Source organism: Hippoglossus hippoglossus, chromosome 24 (assembly GCF_009819705.1).
Source record: "Hippoglossus hippoglossus isolate fHipHip1 chromosome 24, fHipHip1.pri, whole genome shotgun sequence".
Taxonomy (NCBI): domain Eukaryota; kingdom Metazoa; phylum Chordata; class Actinopteri; order Pleuronectiformes; family Pleuronectidae; genus Hippoglossus; species Hippoglossus hippoglossus.
In genome coordinates, this window is record NC_047174.1 from 9,308,071 (window position 1) to 9,333,260 (window position 25,190).

At 41.1% G+C, this 25,190-nt stretch overlaps 1 protein-coding gene across 3 annotated transcripts in view; it reads left to right on the plus strand.

Annotated features, from left to right (window-relative positions):
• The first annotated feature begins 242 nt into the window (after nucleotides 1-242).
• The window catches only part of LOC117758432 (potassium channel subfamily K member 2-like), a 34,507-nt gene continuing 9,559 nt past the window's right edge, over nucleotides 243-25,190 (plus strand). The window contains exons 1-8 of one of the 3 annotated variants that reach the window (XR_004613286.1): nucleotides 243-691; nucleotides 2,030-2,343; nucleotides 9,686-9,803; nucleotides 15,034-15,194; nucleotides 18,376-18,571; nucleotides 20,378-20,523; nucleotides 22,111-24,090; nucleotides 24,338-25,165. Coding sequence is in view for 1 of the 3 variants with exons in the window: in XM_034580106.1 (XP_034435997.1) it covers nucleotide 691; nucleotides 2,030-2,343; nucleotides 9,686-9,803; nucleotides 15,034-15,194; nucleotides 18,376-18,571; nucleotides 20,378-20,523; nucleotides 22,111-22,455 (1,281 nt within the window). In the remaining 2 variants the exon portion in view is untranslated. Of the gene's footprint in view, nucleotides 692-2,029; nucleotides 2,344-9,685; nucleotides 9,804-15,033; nucleotides 15,195-18,375; nucleotides 18,572-20,377; nucleotides 20,524-22,110; nucleotides 25,166-25,190 lie in introns of those variants that run through there. The other 2 variants (XR_004613287.1, XM_034580106.1) reach the window with 2 other exon arrangements.

A 25,190-nucleotide genomic window follows, 5' to 3' on the forward strand; every position in this document is an offset into this window, starting at 1 on the left:
AAGATTTTCATTGCATTTCTTCAGAGAACAATTCATGGATCTTGATTAAACAAGCGTGTGAAATTTGTACATCTTGATTTACTCTAGTTTTGTGGGTTTCAATCCTAACCCACTTCCCCAATTGTGCCCCTGGCCCCCACCCAAATTCTATCTCCATCCGCCCCTGCTGAATCATCTGAGGAGCTGAGGAGGGAGCAGCTTCTCTCCCTCTCTCACTCCCTCACTCCCTCACTCTTCTCTCCCTCTCTCTCCTCTCCCTCTCCTCACGGCAGAGGCCCACGGTCCTCCTGGAGTGTGCAGCAGATCCAGCGTGTGTCACACTGGATGATGCGCCTCCTCTGAACCGCTGCGCTCCTGCGTGACGCTCCCGCACCGTCCGGGGCGCGATGCTTCCACACACCTGGCTGGATTTCGCGGTGGCCATTTGTTCCACCCGCTGCTCCCTTTACTCTGCGTCGTAGCGCGTCTTGTGCTGGGAACGAGATGTCCGGGATGTATTTTCTCCGGAGATTGTAAAAAAAAAAAAAAAAAGTGGAGGAGCAGCTCTCTGAGACCATGTGGAGGAGAGAGGACGCGTCCCTCGGTGCGAGCCCCGGAGGCAGGAAAAGACTCTAAGAGGATCTTTTTATTTTATTTTTCTGCGCTTTCTTGGATAAAAGATGCTTCGATAGAGAGAAGGGATGGTTGAGAAGTAAGTGCATCAACAACTAATTGGAATTCAGCACTGGAATAATGAAATGTGCTCTTTTAAAAGAAACATTAGGTTATTTGTGAGTTCATTGAAGAGAAATGTGGCTTTTTTCTTCCTCTTGCACAAATTAATCTCTTCCTGGTAGTTTTGTTATAATTTATAATGTTAAAATCACAGTAATAGTAATGTAACTCCACAAATATCATATTAAATTCATTCCTATTTGACGCGTTTGTTGCGCATGATGGTTTCAGCTCATTATTCGGACTGAGCCTCTCCATAAGTTGTTTACGGTAAAATACTGGCCATCGGGAGCTGATGGGGTGATTATGTAATTTTATCTAGTGAAGCAAGCTGTTGGGAAAACAGGACCGAGATAAAGACTGTTTCATTTTTCATGAGCCTGCAGTCAGTCACGCTGTTTATTTACCAAAAAGCAATACAAAAATAATCACAATAGTATTTTGGTTACAGTCCTGTAGGGAGACATGTGCCCCATTGATATATGTGGAGTGAAATGATGATAAGGTTGTGATCATCTATTCCCCCAGAATATACAAACTTAACACCTGAGTAGTCATAAAGGAGCATGAATTCAAGTAGAAGTCAAGATTCCCATTGTTAGATCAAGCTCATACTGATGTGACTGTTGATGTCGGTGTTGGAGAAGTACAGGTGCTGTGGAGCTGTTGCACACATTGCATTGAACGCTGTGTGAAGGAAACCTGCAGCTCTATAGCTCCTGCAGATCTTTGCATGTTGTGGAGAGGCGCTGTCCTACTGGCTTATTGCAGGATGGGATAAATGAGACGTGAGAGGAATTGGCTGCACAGTAATGATACAGACGCAGTGAGCACGTATACATTAACATCTCAGATTAGGGCTGGGTGATGTTGTCCCTTTTTAAAAATTTCCGTTTTTAAGTTGACAGTTGGTATATTTATAACAATTCATTAATATTATATTGCGATAATTATTGGTAGTGTTTCATACTCTAACGTCATATATTTCTGACTGAAAATCGTTTTCCTCTCCTTTATTTTGAAGGGGAGGACATTAAAAAAAGTTATGGCTGCATTGTAATAATCAAGCACATTTTCCATCAAACTCTATAGACCAGTTAATTGATTAATCGAGAACATTCTCATCAGAATTGACAGTGAAAAATGATTCTGTCCTGCAACGTTGTGAGACCGTGATAAGGTTGCTGCGATTAATCTGGCAAGACAATAGTGATTTGGTAAAAACCATAGGGATGTGACGAATGAGTAACCCTGCGGTGAGTCTATTATTATGGAAATAAATCGAATTCCACATTAATCAGTTCCGTCCTTGCAGTGGCTGCACCTGACCTTCTTGACCCCAAGTCTGCCGCCCACAACTCCAAGCCTCGCCTGTCCTTCTCGGCCAATCCTGTGGTGCTGAACATTCCGGAGGATGAGTGCGACACCCGGATTACAGTCATGAGGTGGAAAACCGTGTCAGCGATCTTCTTCCTGGTGGTGCTCTACCTGATAATCGGGGCGACGGTGTTCCGGGCTCTTGAGCAGCCATATGAGAGCTACCAGAAACTGACCATTCTCACACAAAAACTGGACTTCCTGGTCACGCACACCTGCGTCAACTCCTCCGAGCTGGAAGATCTGGTGAAGGTAGGCTATTGTGTTCATGTTCATGATTGACGAAATACCTTAGGTTATGTTTTCACCCCTGTCCATTTCTTTGTTGATTTGTTGTTGGAAGAAAGATAACGTAAAAGCAACCTGATGGATTACCACAAAACTTGGCGGAAGGATGCAGTTTGGGTCAGGAGAGAACCCAATAAGTATTATTGTGGATCCGGATCAGCGAGCGGATCTAGGATTTATTTAAATCACTTTCTTTAGCATTACCAGATAATAAAGACACGGTCATGGATCTTCATGAGCCTAAATTGGTCCATTTGTAAAATAGCAAATGTGGCCCTTTTTTGGCAAACATGTGGTGCTCCTGGCAAGGTGTAATCTGGATGTGGACCTCAAGTGGTCCATGTGGTAAATGGTGAATATGGCCCAAATAGCACAAAACAAATCTGGGCCACCTACGGCACCTTTGGTTGACATACGGTATTGCTACGGCTTACTTGTGGCCAGGATCTGGCAAACAGGAGCAGACCGCCCAAGTTCCGTCATCCCATGTGGTATATGAGCTGGATGACAGTGAGACAGTCGGGGCCAGATCCGGGCCCAAACTATTTCGCTATGTGGGAGGGGTGTGTGTAACAAGGTGCAGCTTGAATGAATGTTAGGGGACTGTTGGACCTTGGCGGTGGTATATGTTCTGCTGTTTTCTATTAATTATGTTTTTATACAATTTTCTACACTGAAAGACAAAGGTAAAACAATAGGTTAACATCAGTGTGTAGACAGCTTTACACTCTCTAACCCTGAGCCTTGTGGACACAGTCGCTGGGAGTAAAGTGCTGCCAGAGCTTCAGCCTGATTTTCACGCTGTTGAAGACTCAAAGACAAAGACTTTATACATATTTATTTTGTGGTGCCGGAGGCGGTTTCATAAAAATAGAAAAAGAAGAAAATGTTTTTCCTGTCATGATTTGACATCTCACTTCCTGTTTGATCACAATACCTGTCATAGACTCTCTTTTAGCAATGTATGAACAAATTGAATTTAAATCAACTCGCACTGAATCTAAAAACAGAATGTGAAATCCATTCTTTCAACATTCATTCATTTTCAATTGCAAAACTAAGAATAAAACTCCACTATGAATATCAGAGATGAGACAGGAGTCTCCTAATGAAAGAGATCTACTGGTGTAATGGTTTTTCCTTTATCGATTATTGGATCTCATCACCAATCAGGTTTGATTTGCAGCGTTTCCTCCTGAGGACTCCAGTTGGCATGTTAGACTTGTTGATGATGATTACTGCTCTAATGTGCCAGAGCTGAAAGGTCTTTAAATCCCAGTGGTTTATCTGTTCGAGCAGCAAAGGGGGCTCCCAGTCACATACTGCATCCCAGTGCCAAAGCATCCTCACGCTCACTGTTGTCTAACTGTTATTCACCTTTATACTGAAATTTATTTATTAATTTCCCTGGATATGAGACTGATATTTACATCCATGTTGTCTTCTAAAGGTTTGGATGTATGAGGTTGAATTAGATGCCACATGTGAAATCTCTGTTTTCTGTGTTATTTCACTCTTGTCCACTGTGTTGACATTCAGTGAAATAAGCTCATGTAGGTTGTGACCATGTTAAAACTGACCCCCACTGACAATTGTGTGCTTTGAGAGGCTAAGTTTATGTTAGAAGATGGTGTAGATTTCTGTCCTGAGATCAGATTGACTGTTAGATAATGTTCTCTTGTCAGAGGGGACCTGATGACTGTGGATCTCTGGACAGATGAATTTAGTGGTCTCTTGAATCCAAACCCCTTTTAAATCCATTGGTTCATTTCATTAACACACCACAACAACGTTTCTTGTGCAGAACTATAGCAAATAATACACATGCTCATGCTGCTCATTATTCTTTTCATTATTTGATACTGTAATCAGACTTTATCTTTTTTGTTATCCTTGGCAGCGCAATAATTGGAATAGCACAATTCCCATAATGCTTTCTATTGCTTCAGCTGGTGGTGCAAACATTTTACATGGTAGAGATTAATTGAGTTGGAGGCAGTAACAGTATCAGCAGCTGAGTCCTCGGTTATAAACACCAGTGTTCTTTGTTTACTGCACCACTTTTCTTTTTTAGCAACACTCGCACTGTAGCTCCAGGGATGAGAATATCTGTCTGTGTTTCCACCGCAGGAGCTTTCCCCAGGAACTAGGAACCTTTGCAGGAACTGTGTGTTTCCAATGCATGGACCAGTGTCCAGTTACAGGGAAAGTTCCTGAGGTAGGATTGCATCTAGATACTTTCCACCAAACAGGAACTTTCTCTTTCTTTTTACCCCACACAAAGTCCCTGCTCGAGGCATAAGAAAGCACAGGGACTTTTGGGGTGGGGCTTGCTGCGCTGAAGAAACCTGATTGGTCAACTACTCAAGTGTTTTAGTTCACCTGGTCAATCTCTGCAATAGCTCACAAAACCATTTTCCTTACTTTAATTTGAGAATTTCAGGTGTTTTGAGCACACTGTGTTGTGAGTACTCGTCTATTTTCCGACTAACATCAGCTCAATTTGAATCTCTCTACTTTTTGTCTAATTATATTCAAGGATATCATCTGCTCTGAAACAGATGGGCGAAAGTGTGGTTGTGCCCTTGTAAGACCCATAATAATGACGGCAAACTGTCCTCTGTCCTCTCCTCGACTCCTTCTGTTAATGACCTTTCTGCTGAATCAGACTGTGTCATTACAGTTTCCAGAAAGAAAAAAAATAAACACTATACACATGCTCTCTCTGCAAAACTAACAGCAGTGATTGCTTGCTCAACAATTTGAGCTGAGGAACACTAGGAAGCCGGGCCTGCACGGGGCATTTAAGAACATAATGTTGTCTTAATGTTATTAGGTTATTAGGCTTATGAGCCTGTTTTTAAAAGAACAATACTAACAAAGAAACTGCTGTCTTTGGGGTTTTTCTAGACAAAAGCCCGACCGAACTACTTCTCTTCTGTTCTTCTTCTATTGTGTCTCCCACTCACTGTTTCTTAATTATTTATACAAACACACACACACATCAACCTTTGTATTCTCTTGCTGATCCAAATCCAGTACAACAGAGTATTGTGGAGAGATGTCCTCTCAAAGGAGTAATTTAAAAAAAAAAGTGAGTGATGTCAAAAAGCTCAGAGGATTCCGTCTCTCCTTGTTTGTTGTGCTCAGCTTGGACACCGCCAACGTGGTCGTCACATTATCCTGTCTTATCATTTCTGTTGGCCGGAGTTAGTTTGCATACAACTCTGTGCCAAACCACTGAATTAATATGGCTGCTTTGGCTGGAAAACAAAGGGGCTGACTGAGCCATGATTATTTCAGAGGAAGAGTGGAGCCAGGGTTTCAGAATTCTATCTTTGAACTGTCTCCTTTATTGTATTTGGGAATTATGAGAGATGGAACTGACAAAAACGTTTAATTATGGAATAATTCACCTTTGTACAAAATGTACCTTTTGTCTGTGAATATATTTATTTCCTCTGTGTCAATCAGTTTTGTCCTTTGGGGGTCTCAATTTGTATGGACCTTTTTTACTCATAAGCCAGACGCTATTTGAATATTACAGAAGTCTATTGCTAGCTATGTAGCAGTAACAGTTGCCTCTTTACACATCCAACAGACACAGCAGAACATCATGTCCATGCCCCTTTTAGCTCTATTGTGGTCTCCAACAACCCTTAAGAAAAATATTCGTTTGCTTGTCCATAAGGCTACATTATACGAACACCTCCAGTGAAGCATTCGAAAACTGGTCGTTGAGTCCTGATGAATAAGGACCAATCAGGAAGAGGATTCGCTTCATGGTTCCTAACATCGTTTTCTGCCCGTCCATACCACAACGCAGTCTTGGAGTTTTCAAACTAAAATGGGGCCAGTAGGCTATCCAAGCTTCTCTGTTTCACACGCTTGAAAACTCTGAAGTAGTGTGGACATAAATTATGCAACAGTGATGTATTTTAAAAGCTGAACGATGTCAAATGAGGGTGAAAGTTGTAAACCATAAAACTAAAACAATGGACTAGAAGACGCTACAACGCTTTGTTGGGCTGAGTAAAACTGCAGTACTGGGTGATAATTCTCTGTAAGCCCCTTTTTATAAAAACTATTAACAGCAGTTATTTAAGTACCATAAATATAATATCTTTCATCTACATGGTTTTGAACAAATGAAGAATATCTGTATGGTTAGATACCACTGAGGGTAGTTAAACCCTATCACCAGACAGAAAGGTTCAGTTATGTGCAATGTCAACATTTCTGAATTTCTCTCTTTCTACAATATGTGTGTATATAGTTAAGATCAGGAAAAGGCACCAACCTCTGTGAAATACACACTGTTCTTTTTGCTTGTGTTAGCTTGTGCAGGGAAGCGACACAGATTACATCACACTGTTCAACCGCATCAGCCTTTATCTCTCCACCTATTGACCCATCATGTCATGATCACCTTGTGTCATTACATCGGTGCCTGCTCCCTCAGTTTCCAATCCATTATTCGTCCATTTACACACTTGACCTGTTCGGCCTTATCACGCTCAACGGTCATAGGTTAATGAGAGCTCTCCTAGATTCACCAAGGAAGATGGATCATTGCAAAACACACCCTGATATCGCAGTGGCCATAAAGTGTGGGGGTGTGTGTGTGTGTGCACAGACTCCATTTCAAGAGGACTGTGTGTAGTGTTATATACCACATCATTATTATTTCTTCTCTGCTCCTGCAGGTCTATTGATATTAATTACATATATTGCGGATGCAGGTTTTAAAGCACACTAGACCTAGTGGGAAAAAATATCCCTCATATACAGAGGGGAATAAAAGCTTTAGTCCAGTGAAGTATTCCTCTGCAATTTATTAACATAATCTCAGTGCTGCTGTTCCTCTGAGATCTGAGCTTTCCTCTCAGTAGTGATACTGAGAATCCACATGCACAAAACCCCTTTGTCTTTCTGCAGTGGAACTGTACTGAGTGAGCTGAAAACCCCCAGTGAGAGCAGGCTAACACAACATTCAGAGAAATTGACCATCTAATGCTCATGGGTTTTAACTCTAGCACGGCACATATTGCCACTTAGGAAGATTTACCACTCAAAATTCGTAGCACTTTCTCAGACAGTGGGTCATTGATTTCAGGCAGAGGTGGACAAACAGACTGGCTGACAGGTTAAAAAATGCAAAATGTTGAGGTATAAATACTAGTAGCTTGTACCAGTACGTTTCATATAGATGTGAACATGTTTCAATCAGCATTATTATGTGATTTGACTAATTTTGTCAGGGAACAAGCAGTCAAAGGACTGATCAGCACAAGACTACTTTTTAAAAGATGTGATTTAGTTCACTCAGAAATACCGAAACGCAAAGGAGTGACAAAAAAGCTAATTAAGTAGATAACTGGTCTCATTTAAAGAGGCCACAAAACAACTGATCTGACAAATAAGCCAAAGGGGAGACATATAAACTGGCTGATCGGACCATTAGGAAAAGATGAGGGGGAAAACAAATTGACAACAAATAAAACTTCATACAAAGAAACCCCATTACCCCCCAGGCTGATGCAACACTTGGTCTTGTCCATTTGACTGAGCCTCTGCATTTAATCAGGCTCCACCCTCAGTCACATCTTTTGGCCAAACCAGGAAGGAAGACAGGTGCAGCAGACATGGTAACTCAACAACAAAGGAAACTGAATTAATACATCAAATAAGGACAAACAGCATAAACTAAATGTGTGCGCCTCATGCACAACACAATGTAGTGTCAAAAATACAGCAATAAATATGATTTTTAACCAAACATGACTCCTTGTGTTTGTTAACTAATGTGACCAAAACCTGTGATACTGATGTGAGCCTGTGTGAAACTTTAAAACTGAACTGAATCCGTGTGTGGTGAGAATGTGTGGTGAGACAGAGAGAACTTTAGAAATTGCTCTAATTGTGTGACTGCGGATATCACGAGTTGACAAAACCAATAAATGTTATTTCTTCACGTTATTTAAACAATCCTATAGCGAACTGAGTCATTTCATGTTTACATCTCTTGTGTGGGGTAAGAAGGACATCGGGTAACAAAAAGTTACTCTATTTCAAATCTCAGTTTTTTCACTCTACTGAAGAGACGAGGCTCGTGGGCTCAGGCCCGCCTCAGGTTCTTTGGCAAACGCAACTCTGCTAACATGTTTATTTTAATTCTATGACGCAAAACCCTTTAACACATGGAGAAGCCGTTGTTGCGGATGTTATGTTACACTTGTTTAAAATGCTTAATTTAGTCAAGGAATCATTATTGGTGGTGTTACATCAGAACATTTGTATTGAATGCTGGAGTACAAACTAGATGCTGATCCTCCAGTGTGCGTCTGAGCCTCAGCTCCTTATGTCTGTGTTTAGGTGTCAGTGGGAGCGAGAGTCTGTGCAGTGGTGTGTGCTGCCTCCAGCTGTTGGCTTTACTCCTGTCTACTGTCATGTGAGCTCAGCCCATGAGTGGGAAAACATGTTGCTGTTTTCTTTCCTGTGCGCACCTCTGGTTTTTCATGCTAGTAAAAATATCCTTCAAGGTCGGTGCTAAAAGAGTCCTGGGTTATTTTGTCTGTTTTTGAACGCTTTGGATTTTGTCTTCGTATAAAAAAAATCTTTACTCACCCAGTGTTTGGTGTCTTTTTCTGTCTATGCAACATTTCCTACATGACCAAACATTTCCACTTTGACATAGTATATTTGATCATGCTGGTGTTATTGTAGATTCCAGAGGATTCACACAAAGCTGTCTTATGCAAACTCATGCAAACCTATGAGGCCCTATTACATCTGGAACCAAGCAGCACCAAGTGTGACACTAGTGCCTTTGCAGGATTCAGACCAAAGCAGTTATTTCCCTTTCCATCGCCTGAGTTGCATAAATAGAAATGGTGCATGTCCGAAAATGTGGGTGTTCCTTGACCATCTGTATTTTGTACAAAAATCTGGATCCTTGACCCTCTAGAATTCAGTTCAGCCTTAAATGTGACTTTTTTTTAAGCAGATAAAATATGCAAATGTTAACAACTCTGTACATTTTAAACACCCATTTTAGCCAGTAAGAATGAAACCGGTATGTAAAACATCTCTTGCATTTTATAAAGGTGACAGACGCTCCTCATTGTTTCTCACAGATCCTAATTGGGTTTTGGTTGGACATTTTTCTTGGCTGTCGCTTATTCCCTAAGAATGGAGGATGCACACCGCTGGTTTTCTCATGTTCCTTCAGCCTTACATCACTGTCCCTCTGAGAGACAGACTGTGCACTAACTTTTTCTTTGGTTCCTTTTCTTTTCCATTCCAGCAAGTGGTTTCTGCAGTTCGAGCGGGTGTGAACCCATCGGGAAATTCATCCAATCAGACGAGCCTCTGGGACCTCAGTTCCTCTTTCTTCTTTGCTGGAACTGTTATCACCACCATCGGTAAGAAAAAGCAATTTCTTACTCTTGAGCAACTCCTTTCTCTTCTTTATCTCTGCGTAGACTCCTGATAACACTTGTTGCAGGGACACAGGGTATTTTTGACATGACATAGCTCTGGCATAACAAAATCAGACACTTATTTTACAGATTGCTCCTTATTACACCAGGAGACTATATTTCACTTGCGTCAACACGATCCTTTGCACTTGCTACTGCTTTAACAAAAAACTGTCTTGAAATATAGTTCTCAGCAACAAAACAAAAAGTGTTTTCTTCTGAGAGAAATAAAGTCTTTGTCTGGCAAAATACCCAGACTTGCAAACAGGAACATAAAGGTCCAAGTGTCTGGCTCAGCCAAAGACACACTGACTAAAGAGCTAGTTTGAGACTTGTTGTTGGGAAGCTTTATCCACTGAAAGGTAAACCTTTATTTCTAATTACTCCTGAAATGTGTCTCAATGGTGAGTTGCTAAGATTTAGCAATATTCAGAGACTTGATAATTCCATAAATCTCTGTCCGTATGAAGAAATATCTCGAGAACTCTTCATCTTATCAGCTTCACACTTGGCATGTGTATTACTAAGAGCCCAGTGAAGTGTATTTAGTGTGATTTGGACACACTTTACCTTCAATACTATTCAAATTTGAATTAAAAAAAAAAGGCGCCCAGTAGCAGAGGCTGGGACTTAGCAACGTAAGTGAAGTTGTGGATAACGATGTCAGTTGATTCTGCAGTTCGGGTTCTGCCTTCTGAGTCAAGCCTCACCGAATTTTGAATATACAGATTCAACAGCGCAGCTTCCTGGTTCACTGGTCGGTCTGAAGCTGCCGTGACTCGATTACTGCAGTTCACTTTTGCAGTTTCAGAAAGAAAGCTGCAAACAGGCAGGTTATAGAACGGCTGCTGCACTGTAGAGAGGATGATAACTAGAGGGCTGTTTGAAGAGTGCACTCTTCCCCCAAGGCCAGCTCTCTTTCTCTGTGTGTTATTGATCAGGCAAGATCCGCCCATTCCTCCTCCACCCCTCCTCATTGTGTCATGGAAATTGGTTTAGTAGTTTTTGAGTAATCCCACTGAGAGACGTAACCTGCTTGATGGAGATAACGATGATAATGCCTGGATGCATAGACTGATATTCTGTTCATATAGAGTCAATGTGGAAGATGAGGCAGCAGTGTGACAGGTTTTTCTCTGAGACATTGAACAGGAACTGCAGCTTGACGGGATCTGACACTTTAATATGAATATGATCGTGAGGGTCCTGTCCTCATTCAGTCTTAAGGACTTCTTCTCCATGCTCCTTTTTACACAATTACTCACTCTGTCACATCCAGCTGCGAGAGCTACACACACACACACACACACACACACACACACACACACACACACACACACACACGGCTTGTCTGACAGCTCCTCTGGCTCTTCCAATCGGACCTTGACAAATTGGTGTGTGTTTTAAGAGGGCTGCTGGGCTCCATTTCACATCTCTAGCATCCTGTCAGAGCTCAGCCTCCATTTGTTAAATGTAATACCTTCCTTTATGAAAATAGGACTTTACTCTCTAGTTACTCTAAAATTTGTCAGCTTACTTTTTGAAATGATCTGATTTTGTACTTGCTAAGCACAAAAAAACATTTCTACATTTTGCTGCGCTGCATTAACTGTGTGCTTGTTCCTTTGCTCACCAGTAAGAGATTAGTTGGCAAAAGCAAAATGTTACAGTTTTGCAATAATATGTCGTCTTTAAGCAATCACGTGAAGGCAGAGTGTATTTTAACATCTGTACTACTAACCCTGTATGGAAGTGATGATTGATATTGTTCTATGACCTGGCTCAAGTTAAACCCTTTGAAAAACAAATACATACAGAGAATAATACTCATAAGTGAAGGAAAAAAACAAATAAATGAATGAATGTAGGAATACATGATTAATTCCTTTAAATAGCCTGAAACTGAAGTCTTTTATACGTTTCTCGGTTTTACTTGCAGAACTTTCCATTGTAGTTAGCTGCTGTTTTGGAGCAGCAAAGAAGTGATTTCTGGGGGAAATGAAATTGTAGTTTTATCTGAAAGACACTTGTATACTTATGATTCTGTATTTTCGGAGACATTTATGATGTTGGTTTCGATATCGGAACATCACTCACCTGAGAATCAACAAATGTACTTTCTGTCGTTCACAGGTGCTGCTGTGATGTACATCTTGTTCTCTACATAAGGCAGATTTACTGAGGATTGACTGAACATACAGTGATGATGTTGTCCCATAAAGTGCACTGCGGCAGTTTATCTAAAAAAAAAAAAAACACAGCTCTCAGCCATATTTTACTCTGTGTGTAAAACTCAATCATCAAGACGAAGGTTGCAAAGTGAAAGTGCACAGAAATGGAAAACAGCTTGTTAGCATACACAGCATATCATTTTAGTGCCGTCTCTTGGTAATCACCTTAATTTTGTCTGATCGGTACAAAATGTTCTGCCGCTGATGCTGCTGTGCAACAAAATCACATTTCACAGAACAGATTCCTAAAGTCTTTGTGCCAATTCCATGACAGTGATCATCAACCGACACGATAATGTCAGTTTGCTTCTAATCACCAAGCTTGACTTTATTCAGCTAGAGGTGGAAGAGCAAAAATACAGATTTCTGCATGTTTCTTGAAACTTGGTGGATTCAATCAGATTCGATGAAGGATTTTTAACATTGTGATTTAGGGTGTTTAAAAAAAATATTTACCAATTTCCCAGGAAATAATTAATGGATCTTGACGATTCAGGCATATTTATTGGACTGATATCTATAAACATGTGTAATTTAGTGCGGCTTAATTGAATTCTAGGGAGACTGTTGGGGCTTGGCCAAGGTATCCCCCCCCACTTTTACCTGACAATGAACTGAAATAACTCACATCTCATTGCCTCTCCTGTCTCCCTCCCTCCTGCTGGCAGTAAAAGTTACTCACTGCACTTCATCATGTGGGACCCCTGAGTTATGTCTCAGCAATTCCTGCTGAAAATCACATTCCCCACAGTGTATAGATCAAAACAAGTCTGTACCGAATATTGATTATAACTCACTTTTATAAACCTGTCCCACAGTGTAGCACGGTTTTATTTTATCATTTCAGGTGGAAAAACAGTCATTTTCTCCACAGTTTACACTTGAATCTTCAGTCCATATATTTTCATGCATTTTTAAATGAATCAGTACTTTCCCCCATTTTTCACCGCACATGTTTTTATACTTAATGTTCATTTAAGGCTGTTTTACTTTATCATTAATAATATAGCAGAATAGGGCAATTAATTGTTTTCCTAATCGAATTCAAACGAGATAAAGTTCCCCTAATGAATACCACGTTTCTCTTCCATCGTGTGACATTTATACTTTAGGTGTATGTAAGTTGCTTTTCATCACTGATATTGTTATATAATTCAAAGATGAGTTGAATTATTCCGTTTTATTTGTTAAAAACCAGACAAAGCAAGTGCCGCTTCTGATTTGACATTTGTTATGCAGGGACACACCTGGAGTTGTTAAAACAAATAATCAGGCATCCTGTCTGCTATTGATCGAGTCGTGAAATTAGTGAGACCTGATTGACGATTCTTCTCATATTTAGTGTCACCTCACTGCAGAGTGAGACTGTGAGGTCATTAGGAGGCCGCCTGCAGCTCCTGTCCTCAGACTGATGACTGCAACAAAAAGGAGAAGTGGATGGAGTTCGTAATTCAGATGCCTTATGAAATGTTAAATAATGCAGCTCATGCAGTCAGGTTTATGTACAGTGAGGTATAGGTCCTGGGTTTTGTTTACCAGGACATGGACCTGTATTCGCCCTGTGTGCTTTTTATAGCTGCACATGATTATGGGTTTGGAGATGAAAGGCAGTGAAGCAGTGATGGATCTGTGTGTGTGTCTATGTACAGCCTATTGTGTGTCTTTTCGTTTGTTCCTTTTTTAGTTTTCATTTTTGCTTAGAACAGACTATGAATTATAAAGTGTTGTCTGACTCAGACCTCCGTCTCTTTTCTAATGAAATTCCTCAAAGCTGTTTTTTAGATTGACGTATTCACAGTCGAGCTTTGTGAGGAGTTTAGTTTATACTTGTATCATCTCCTACCAGCTTGGATCAAATTATAATGTACATTAATGGTAAATTGACTATTTCTATGGCACATTTCCACTTTTATCTACCACTCAAAGCACTTTACAGTACAAAACACACACTCATACACTCATACAATACTACCGTCAGGGGCGATTAGGGTTCTGTATCTTCAGTATCAGTAAGGACACTTGTGAATGCTGACTGAAGGAGCTGTGGACGAACCTCTTTTCCTCCTGAGCCACAGCTGCCAGTAAAAATATATGTATATACTCTGGAAAGAACCACAATTCCGAGAACTGTCCTTCACCGCTTTGATACAAGACACTAGCAAAACTTCCTTGCACTTGTAGAGGAAACAAAGCATTCACCGGGTCTCTCTTTTCTCAAGATAGAGTCCAAAACAAGAAGAGCTGAAGAGTGCTTAACATGCAAAGTAAGAAAAATAAGGCAATACAAATTCAAATGGATAGAAAAACACTTTCCTTCTCAAAGAGACTGCAACAATAAATTACAAACCCACATATTTGCTGCTGCAGAGAAACGCAGCATTCACTGGATATATTTGAATCAACAAACAGATTTATGCATTCAAGTAAATCACTATGTAAATAGACTGCATTATATTTTCTGCACTTATTTCTACTGTTATCTACCAGAGGTCACATTCACTCATTCACACCCTGTTGTCACAGCTGTTTGGGGTTCAGCATCTTGCCTAAGGACACTTCAATATGCCAGGGACTTGAACAACAAACCTTCTGATTAGTGATAGACCCATTATAAAATGAAATGTTCTCAAAGACCCAAAATGTAGAAATGCTTCTTTGCAACTATTTCACTTTACACTTGTTTGATTGTACTACAACATATAACTTCTTAATATTGCTTAAATATATTATATATATCATTATCTCTGTGTTTATGTATATTTGTATGTTTATTCCTATTATCGTCTTCGTTATTGCTCTTTGTATTTGTGTGACCCTGGGTTGGGGGGAGGATGGGATAACGTTAGTACACAGATTTGAAGTAAATAAAGAACAATGCATTTATAAATAAATAAATTTGCCCGATGGACTAATTATCTCTGTCTGTGTCGTCTTCCTCTCAGGGTTTGGGAACATCTCTCCTCACACAGAAGGAGGTCGGATCTTCTGTATAATCTACGCTCTGCTGGGGATTCCCCTGTTTGGATTCCTATTGGCTGGCGTCGGCGACCAGTTGGGGACCATTTTTGGGAAGGGCATCGCCAAAGTGGAGAAGATGATAGTGGTGAGACCTCTTATCGCCTCTGAGTGTTTAGCTGTGTGCAATGAGTCGTTTTAATCAATCGTTTTACAACTCAATCCAGTTAGGGCGAGGGCAGCTGTAAAATCGTATTGCCGGAGATGTTTCCATAAATTGCTGCGATATCCATGTGTCAAGGTTACGGCTGCGTAGTGGATGATCTTAAACACTGCAGAGCAAGATCAGTGTTCACCTCAGACTTCAGCAGACGGTATTTCACCATGTGGAAAGGAAATGCTTTTTTTTTTCTTTTTTTTATTGAGTTGCCATGTCAACAGAGCCCAGGACAGAGAAATGTAATGCAGGCAGCTTTTTTCAGTAGTGGACGCTCAGTTCAGTAAACAAGTTATTTTATATTAAATCAGCTTTTTCTTTTTCTGCCTTTTTTAACCGAACTTACTCATGTACGTCTGTTTATGGCAGTGAAATGCGCGCGCGCACACACACACACACACACACACACAGACAGATTAATGCATCACTCTAAAATAATGATGTTCGTCCTATTAGCCACATTGCAAGTCACACACTGACCTCTTTTAAAATACAAGTACATTGAGAAGGCACCATTATTCAGTGTCAATGGACTGTGCAGGAGAGTCTGTGGGATAGTTGGTGATTTGGCTTCTCCTGAAAACCCAATGCAATCAAATGCTTGTGAACAAGTTTGCTATCTGACAGGAACAGTGGCAATCAAGAAGCATCAACCACCAAAAAGTAGAGCAAGTGCACAAGACTCTAAGGTATAAGCTGATGTTTTGTCTTTATTGCTACTTAACCAGAATCACCTCTGCTGTTTAATGAACTAAATCATTTATGAAATCGACAGTGCAGCTAATTGATACATTTTTATGGAAGGTTAATAATGAATCACAAAATCATAACTAACCTTTTCCATATAGATGGATGGAAACAGTGTGCTTCATTAAGAAAACAGATGGTGGAGAACATGCTGTAGAAGAAAAACAGGCTTATAGACCGTAAAGACACATTTTAAAAGAAATGTTAAAGACTTAGGTTGAGATCCTATGAATGCAAAAAAGAAAAATATGATTATTATCAAGGTGTCAAATAAATTTACATCCTCAGTACCTGGGGGACATATGAGATAAATGCATGTCGGCTTTTGGGAGCAGTTACAGTTGATTTGAGAGTCGGTTTTGGGAACACTGCGACACTGTAATTAGTTTCTGAATATAACACTGTCGAGTGTGGCTGTGAAGTGGTTTGAATGGATTCCTATAAAGCAGCACGCAACTCAAAAGGGGGAAAAAAACGGATTATTCAGCTATATGATGAAGGATTCTAACAGTCGCACGTACATGTTAATGACATGGTGAGTAGCTGTTGACACCTGGAGGTGGCAGTGGGTTATCAGGGCCGTTGCATACAATGCAAATTAGTTTTTTAATAATGTGTAAAATATCAAAATGAGGGAGAATTTATCTCATGTTTCTGTGTTAAATCTGACGTCAGTGGACCCAGGTCTCATCGGCGGCCACGGAGCTGAACCATAGACTGTACTGTTTGTAAAGATGGACGACATTACAGCTCCCCAAAAGTGAAGCCAAAGTGTCTCAGTCGCCTCCTGGTGGCTGGCTGCAATATAGGTCATAAACTCGGTCTCTTCATAGACAGAGTAGTCACAGTTAGATGTTTGTTCAAGTGCAAAATATTCTGTAAAGTTTGGTTATAATTAGTTATTGATGCTTTAAAGACTGATTGCATCGCATGATTGACAGCTTGGAGTGACTTGTGATTGGCGCGGGTATCTATGGGACCTCGAAACTGCGGCTCCATCCTCTGATTTGCAGCGGCACACACTCGTGCAACATGGCTGTTCGTATTCAGGATATTTTGGCTTAATCTCGGGATAGTGGGAGGAGGAAGAAAGGCGTCGTCCATCTTTAGGTACAGTGATGATGTGGACCCACTCAGCAATGACACCTGGGCAACAAAGATGAGAATCCCTTCACCATTTCATTATCGTACCCAGGTTAATTTCCTTTACAGCTTTTGTAGCTTTGTTGCAATGGCTCAAAATCTCGAGACAGCAGCAATGACTCAGGAAACGGCCGACTGAAACCAAATAAAAACTAAACACTACGACTGTTTCCTTGTTGGCTCCGTGGCATCTCTCCCGGGGGGGGCGAGCTGAGAGGTTGGCAGCTTGTTTGAACAATGGAAATTGATTAACTGTAGCAGTTGCTGAAATCTCTAAAGTGCAGTGAAGACACCGCCTGACATTCCACCTCATTAGTCCCTTTGGAAAACATCACTGTTTACTCTTCACTTCATCTGCTCCTGTAAACTGTACACTACTGTTTTCTACTCCGCCGTGCAGCGAGGACATTAGACATCACAGACTTGGTGCTCTGAGGCCTGTCTGCTCTCCCGTGCTCCCCCCCCCCCCCCCCCCCCCTCGGAAGCACCAGGCTTACATAACTCTCATAACTGGGGGGGGGGGAAGAGGAGAGCAGGAGACATGGGGAACCAGCTGAAAGCAGTCACCTCAAGTGGAAGGGCAGCCGAGGGAACGGCAGCACACAGAGCGCACTAAGTGCCGAATATGTGATGAGAAAGAGGGAGTGCAGGCGTCACCTCTAATGAAAATCCTCACAGTTACAGTTGGCAGCACAGACTGTAGCTGTGATGCATCCGCTAGTATACATGCTACTATGATTGCATGTGAAATATCCGAGTTATTTGATATTCCCGCTAATGCGTGGCACGTCAAGTCATGTGCAGCTTGAGTGGGCGAAAAGTTACGTAAAATTAACTTGACAGCCGGAGGTTTGAGACGTTGGAAAAGGATTGAATGTATTCCTAGATGGAGGAATCACAAAGAAAATCATGTAGGAAAATCAGAGAGAAATTCAGAGAGTGCAGGTCGTGCACTACAAGAAGTCAGCGAGACCTGTTGATCAAACAGAAAAATGTTCATGTCGGTCATTAAGCCAATGCTATTTTAACGAGATACTATAGAGATTTCCGCCACATTGCGAGGTAACACAGACCTGCTAAAATTCAAACCTACTCTCTGCATTCGTAGCCTCTGCACCCCTGTCGAGCGGATGAATTTCTTCCGAGCATTCCCCTTGTCTCTCTCGCGCTAATTGGTAAAAAGTTTATTTTCTACACCAGCAATTCTTTTATTTCCCCACAGAAATGGAAAGTCAGCCGGACGAAGATCCGCGTCTTCTCCACGCTGCTCTTCATCCTGTTCGGGTGCCTCATCTTCGTGGCGCTGCCGGCCGTCATCTTCAAGCACATCGAGGGCTGGAGCACCCTCGAGTCCATCTACTTCGTCGTCATCACCCTCACCACCATCGGCTTCGGGGACTTCGTGGCCGGTGAAAAGGGTCATTTGATTTTCTGCTCTTTGTATTCACATGCAGGCCGTCTTTCATCTCTGTGTTTGTTTTTATAGCTGAGTGATTTCTGGTTGACTGAGTCTGACTCAACAGATGTTTGTCAAAATGATGAAACGACCACGGTCATCCCAGGCAAATAATTTATAATAATTTTCTCATCTCGCTCAACAAGAAAACCAATATTTTTTTTAATGTTGAGCTATTTTTTTAATAAATGTAAAATATGAGTATTCATAAGAGTATATGTGCAATGACAGAACGATAGAGGTGTGTGTGTCTGTGTGTGCTGTGTGTGCTGTGTGTGAGGGAGCTGTTAGTTTTCGCTTGACGTGACCTGTTTGAACTCAATAGCTGAGATAGCCAGGCATCTCCAGACCAAATCACATTTCATTTTCAATTTCCAAGGCGCCGTTAACGATTGCTGAGCAAACCCCCCCCCCCCCGGACCCAATCAGCTGGACCCACAACAACACAGTAACAAAACATGTGACGCAGCAACCAACACTGTTAATGCAGCGGTTTAATCTTAAATTTACCGTCCATTTGATTTAATATGGCAGATCAGTCATCGTGTTGAGCCTGCTCCACTTTAGATTAATGGTTGTGATTGGTCCGTCTTTTCTCAGGATGGATGGGAATCTATCTGAAAGGGGCCGAGGAGGGTGGGGGGCACCCATGTGCGTGAGCAAATACATATGAGTTCACTGACCGGACAACGAGAGAGGCAGATGGGGGGGGACAGCTAGATTAAATTATCCCGAGCAGACCTAATGATTATAGATTAGATAATGGCAGCTCTGCCAACCCAGGTAGCTGGAGTATATTCATCAGCCCGGACCTGTTAGTTAAACTGGTGCTGTGATGGGTGGTTATCTAACCGCACAGTGAGCAGTCGGCCGGTGCTACTTCATCCCTGCTGATATTTTAAGAATCGATCCATAGGTACAGAACGTGGGCAGTGACGAGACGACATTTATACACACTAAAGGTTATGTTAGCACCTGGAAAGGACTTTTTATATTTTTCTGTAGATGCGGTATGACCGCAAGTTTACAGATATACTATATGCTTATCTAAATCAATATCTATTCCCAAGTCTTTTTTTATTTAAATATCACAGAAAAGCCTGAAATCGTGTGAGTCAAAACAAAACAAGGACCAACTCGCACAAACCATTGCGAATGATCAAACACGCCTCAGGGAGCTTTTAACTTTGAGGACCAAATTTCTCCCTTAACGATCTCTCGAATTTTACCATATAAACCTAAATGTATACATATATCTCAGAATATTTTTCTCTACAGTGTATGTGATATTGTGTAAATGTTTTCTTGCTTATTGGTCCTTATTTATTGCCCACTTTTGTTATATTCGTACAAAACGGTCCTGTATTTTTATGCCTCTGCGCCGGTGAAATTGTTTTCGGGTTGTTCGTCCGTCCCATTCTCGTGAACTCGATATTTCAAGAATCCCTAGAGGGGCATTTCTTCTAATTTGGTACAAATATTTACTCGGACTCTCAATCGCATGTTTTGCCTCGTGGATGTAATATCTCAGGAACACCTCAAGGGAATTCTTTCAAATTCCACACAAAGTACACATGTTCACTTGGACTCACTGATTAACTAACTCTCCGCACTGCGGTAATTCTAGTTTCCACTGACCCAACTGTATCTATCAAGCCTTCTTTTAAATCTGCTTGTCTTCGTTCTTTCTCCCAGTTTGACATCGTTTGATCAGTAACACTGAACACATGCTTTTTTGATGGATGATATGACGTCTTTGGTTCTGCAGGTGCCTCAGAGAAAAATCCAGAGTACCTGGACTACTACAAGCCTGTGGTGTGGTTCTGGATCCTGGTGGGCCTGGCGTACTTCGCCGCCGTGCTCAGTATGATCGGGGACTGGTTCCGGGTCATCTCCAAGAAAACTAAGGAGGAGGTACGCGATGCTGTTCATATTATACATGTATGTAGCTTCAATATTATACATGTAGCTCATAGTTTAATATTATACATGTATGTAGCCTGTAGCTTTTTATTACTCATGTATGTTACATACTGTATGTAATAACTTTAGAGACTTATTCCCAATAATTTCTAAGGCAGATTCCTCTGGTCAAATAAATGGATGTTCACAAGACTGAACTTCATCAATTATTGGTCAGCTGTTCGCAGTGAGGTTATTCTTTTCCATTAACCTATTCTGTCTGCCATCAAAGAATGCATTAGAAGATACAGACCAGGATTTTGTGCATGTGTGGTGGCTCATTATTCACCAAAAAGACAACAGCACTGTCGTCAGATCCTTTATTCTACACGGACAAAAACATTTTTTCTTCACCACCTCTATGGCCTCAGATTTCTTAGAGGGTTTTATACTCTCTTTGTGCACATAACTATTTATGGATGAATGTTTTATTTGGTATTCAATTAAAATTCCCGAAAATTTCCTCATGCCGAAGTCTGTAATATCATAATATCTATCATAACTGGTGGTTAACAATTTGAAATTAACATACCAGTATTTTCAGGAGTATTCAATTAAAATTCCAAAAAATGTCCTCAGGCAGGTCCAGAACAAAATGTGTTACTGGCGTTATGATTTAGTGCGATGTATATTGAAATATTAGATGTATGTGTGTTGTCAACATCTGATTGTTAAATTAAAGAAAGTATAATGCAATAATATGTTATAATATTCATTGTCAGATCTCACATGAACTTCTTTTTTTATGTTTAGTAAAAAAATGAATAACAGAGTTTTTGGAATATATAGAAATTAAAAACTGTCTACCTTTCTCTTTTTAGTTACATTTTTTTTAAACTTTTTTCTGATTCACTGTTAAAAATTTGAATTCACTCTATCTACTCACCACTATGCTGATTGAGGGGTGGGTGAAGTGTTTGAGTCCACAAAACACTTCTGGAGTCTCTGGGTAAACTTTGTTGCAGCAGAATCCAATACAACTGAAGTCAATGGTGACCTACACTTCAGATGTAATAAAACAACAGAATAGACATCACATCCTCCAGTCTGCTCGTGTGGTGTCCGCAAGCCCAGAAATTCGACTCGAAAGGAGGTAATTTACCCCAAATTTTAAGCCTAAAAGTCCACTGGAAGTGGCTAAGCTAGCGGACGTAGCAACACGATCATGTGTCGTAGGAAGATATCAGCGGACATCAAACACTTCACCCACCCCTCCATCGGCATAGTGGTGAGTAGATGATGAGTGCATTTCATTCATTTTTCAGTGAAGTATCCCTTTAAAGTAGAAATGCTGTCAAAAATTTGACAAATCTTAATTATTTATTGCGGGTCCGAGTAGGACGGCATCTGGGTCCACAGTGAACCCTGCAGTATTTTATGTGCATTGACAGTTTTTCTACAACACACCTCAGGCTTTTCTATTTCCAGGAAACACACTGGTTGTCATTTCTTGAAAATCAAACTCCAATTTAACACAAATGCTGCTCAGACAACATTTAATCAACCTGCAGGCGTTTATGTTGAGTCTTCTCTCCGCAGGTCGGGGAGTTTAGGGCTCACGCAGCCGAGTGGACGGCGAATGTGTCAGCAGAGTTCAAAGAGACCCGGCGGCGGCTCAGCGTTGACATCTATGACAAGTTCCAGCGTGCAGCGTCCATCAAGCGCAAGCTGTCATCCGAGCTGGGCATCAACCAGGAAATGACCCCTGGCAAGAGGACGCTGTCGGCCAGCCTGTGCGAGGACAGAGAGGGTTACCCCAACTTGACTCTCTCACTCAGCCCTGTCTCGGGGGCCCACACCAGGAACGGCAACCTCTACCTAAACGGCCTCAGCCCGGACTACGCCGACCGGCGGGAGATCGCCATCATCGAAAATCTCAAATGAGGAGCAGAGTGAAAATGAGATTCAGAGAATTGAGTGAAATGCACAATACACACTTGCGGTGGTAAGGTACCATGTGTGTTCATCAGCTGAATTGGTTCCAACAACTGATTGAAATCCTTGAGAGTGACTCAAAAACAGACCAATCGTCATCCTCCGTACTTTCATGTGCGTTTTTAATACTCACAGACAAAACCCTATTGGGTGCGATAGAGTTTCAGAGGTTCCATTCATTCAATGGAGTCCAACATCCATGACAACATGATCCACAAATCCGAAGCGTGGTTCTTGACTGGAGTTTCACCGTCTTCTCTCTGAGCAGGAAGGTATTTAAAGCCCATATTGAGGTAGCAACACATTGAACTTTTTCATCTTCTCGTGTCGCCCTGTAAACACGGACACAAACACATTCACCCCACTTAGAAAAGCAATAGACACACGTGTGCTCATCTCCTGTTCAATTTCCAGTGGCCCTGAAATCTGCATCAGATAAAGAGGACCCAATCCGATCGTGGCTTGTTCTTTTTATTTTATTTAAGTTTACAATTCTTCTTACAGTATGAATTTATATGCCTTGTCAGTCTGCCCTCACTGCAGAGATGAATGTTGATGCTCTCGCTCCTTCACGACTGACATTCAGCTTTTCACCCTAAGGAATAATCCGCTCGTGCCTTACTGAAAACCACACTGAACATGTGAGGATGGTGATGCATGAAAGACTTTGTCCGTCCACTCATACTTGTTATATATGTGAGCACAGCAGTAATACAGTAGGAGCCTTCATGGGGGAAAACGGTATAAAGAAGATGGAAAATTTGTTTGATCATCTTGAAATCAGATGAACTGTGGCCTGTCTGTCTTGCCGGTGTGTTTTAGGTATTTACTGCCCGTCTTGATGTGCGGAGATAGTTATGTTAACCACACGGTGCCAGGCTCGCTGATCGAACCCCACTCTCCCCCATACCAAAGTAATGATCCTGCTTTTCTGACAGACGTATACGAGAGGTCTTCAGCCTCATCAAAGGGATCAGGAGTGCTTTCTGGTACTTCTAAAGATTTCCTGTCCTGTGGGTTTTTAGAAATTGAAATTTAACCCACTGCTCAGTTTTTGGTGCGTAAACACTTTCTTTTTTTTCATGCATGCATGTATCACACCGTAGCAATGAAAGCTGTGGGGCTGTGAAGCATCTCGTTACCTTCCTTTTCATGATGGAGGCAGTTTGGTATTACCACTGAGATCCATTATATCGTGCCAATACTGAATGTACGCCATCAAACACCTTTATTTACTGTGTATATATGTATATATGTATGTATACATGTGTATATATATGTGTCTGTATATATGTATATATGTGTATATATATGTGTGTATATGTACATATGTCTGTATATATGTGTGTGTATATATGTACATATATGTCTGTGTATATATATATATGTATATATACAGTGACACAATTATCAACACTATAGATGTCTTTGATTGGCATTAGATGGAAATAGAGGAGCTGGTTTGAATAAATTCCTCTGTTGCTGAATTTGTGTTGATAAAGATCATGAAAACGGCAAGAATCTCACTCTGATTCATTATATCTACATGTACATGTAGAGTTTTACGCTTTAGGTTGGTCTTATGTTTGGTAGTCAAGGTTTTTCTGAAAAGCCGGATTGCATTTGATGCTCTTATGCAAGGTTGTGGTTTCTCCCAGCTGAATGGTTTGGATTGTTTATCTTGTCTATGGTCTTATTCAGAGCTTTCATGCAGCATAATGTGCTGTAATATTCAATACATCTGATAGAGCTGTTTTCAGTTTGTAGCATTATGAAGCACATTTTAAATACAGTGCATCTCGCAAGACAGTATTTCATGTGGCAAACCAAGTCTACTTTATACCAAGTGTCTTTAATTTATGGGGTATAGGGTGTAAACTTGACTACATGGGTTTTTTACGGTTCGCTTCAGAGCATCAGCCCTAAAGGAAAATAAATGTCCTTGCACCAGCTCTACTTTAAATTCAAACATTAAAAGCTTTCAAAGCGCTGCATTAAAAGCGATGGATTTACAAATAGCTGGTGCAGCCTGTCGATTGTTAGTGTGTCTTACAGTTTCTCACCTTGAATCTTCTGGTTTCTTTAACGGGCTCAAACAGCTGCTCTGCCACCATAAGCACAGCCGCTGACTGTACTGTCAGGTCAACTGCTGTCACGTGCAATCAAGTCAAACAGGAGTCACAGAAAGACACTGAAGAAAGTAATTGTAAAGATGTGGGACTAAAAATAGCAACAGGCCATTTTAATGGGATTTTGAGAGGCAATCAATATCATCACAGCACCTACTGTATGTCATACTTGCAATACACAATGTACTGTAAAAGGAGCGTTACATGAAATGTGAGGCCACATTACAGGATGCATGTGCATTATTGCGTTTACAGTATGTGTGTGTGCATGCATGAATGAACATGTGAATATTGTGTGTGCACTGGGGTTTGAGGAAGCTCATCTCATCTCCACCCACTCACATGTTGCAGCCTCTTCCTTTCCCAGGGCGACAGTTTTTAATTAAACCCACGGCTCGCGTCAACATCCCAGCTCTAGCATGTTGAATGTATCGCTCCATTCACAATGGAAGACATGAGCCTCATTAATGAATGTAAGGGCATTCATGATTTAACGTTGCGATGTATGTGTAGGCAGAGCAGCTCAATTAGCTCTGCTTTAAGACGCCTGGGGTT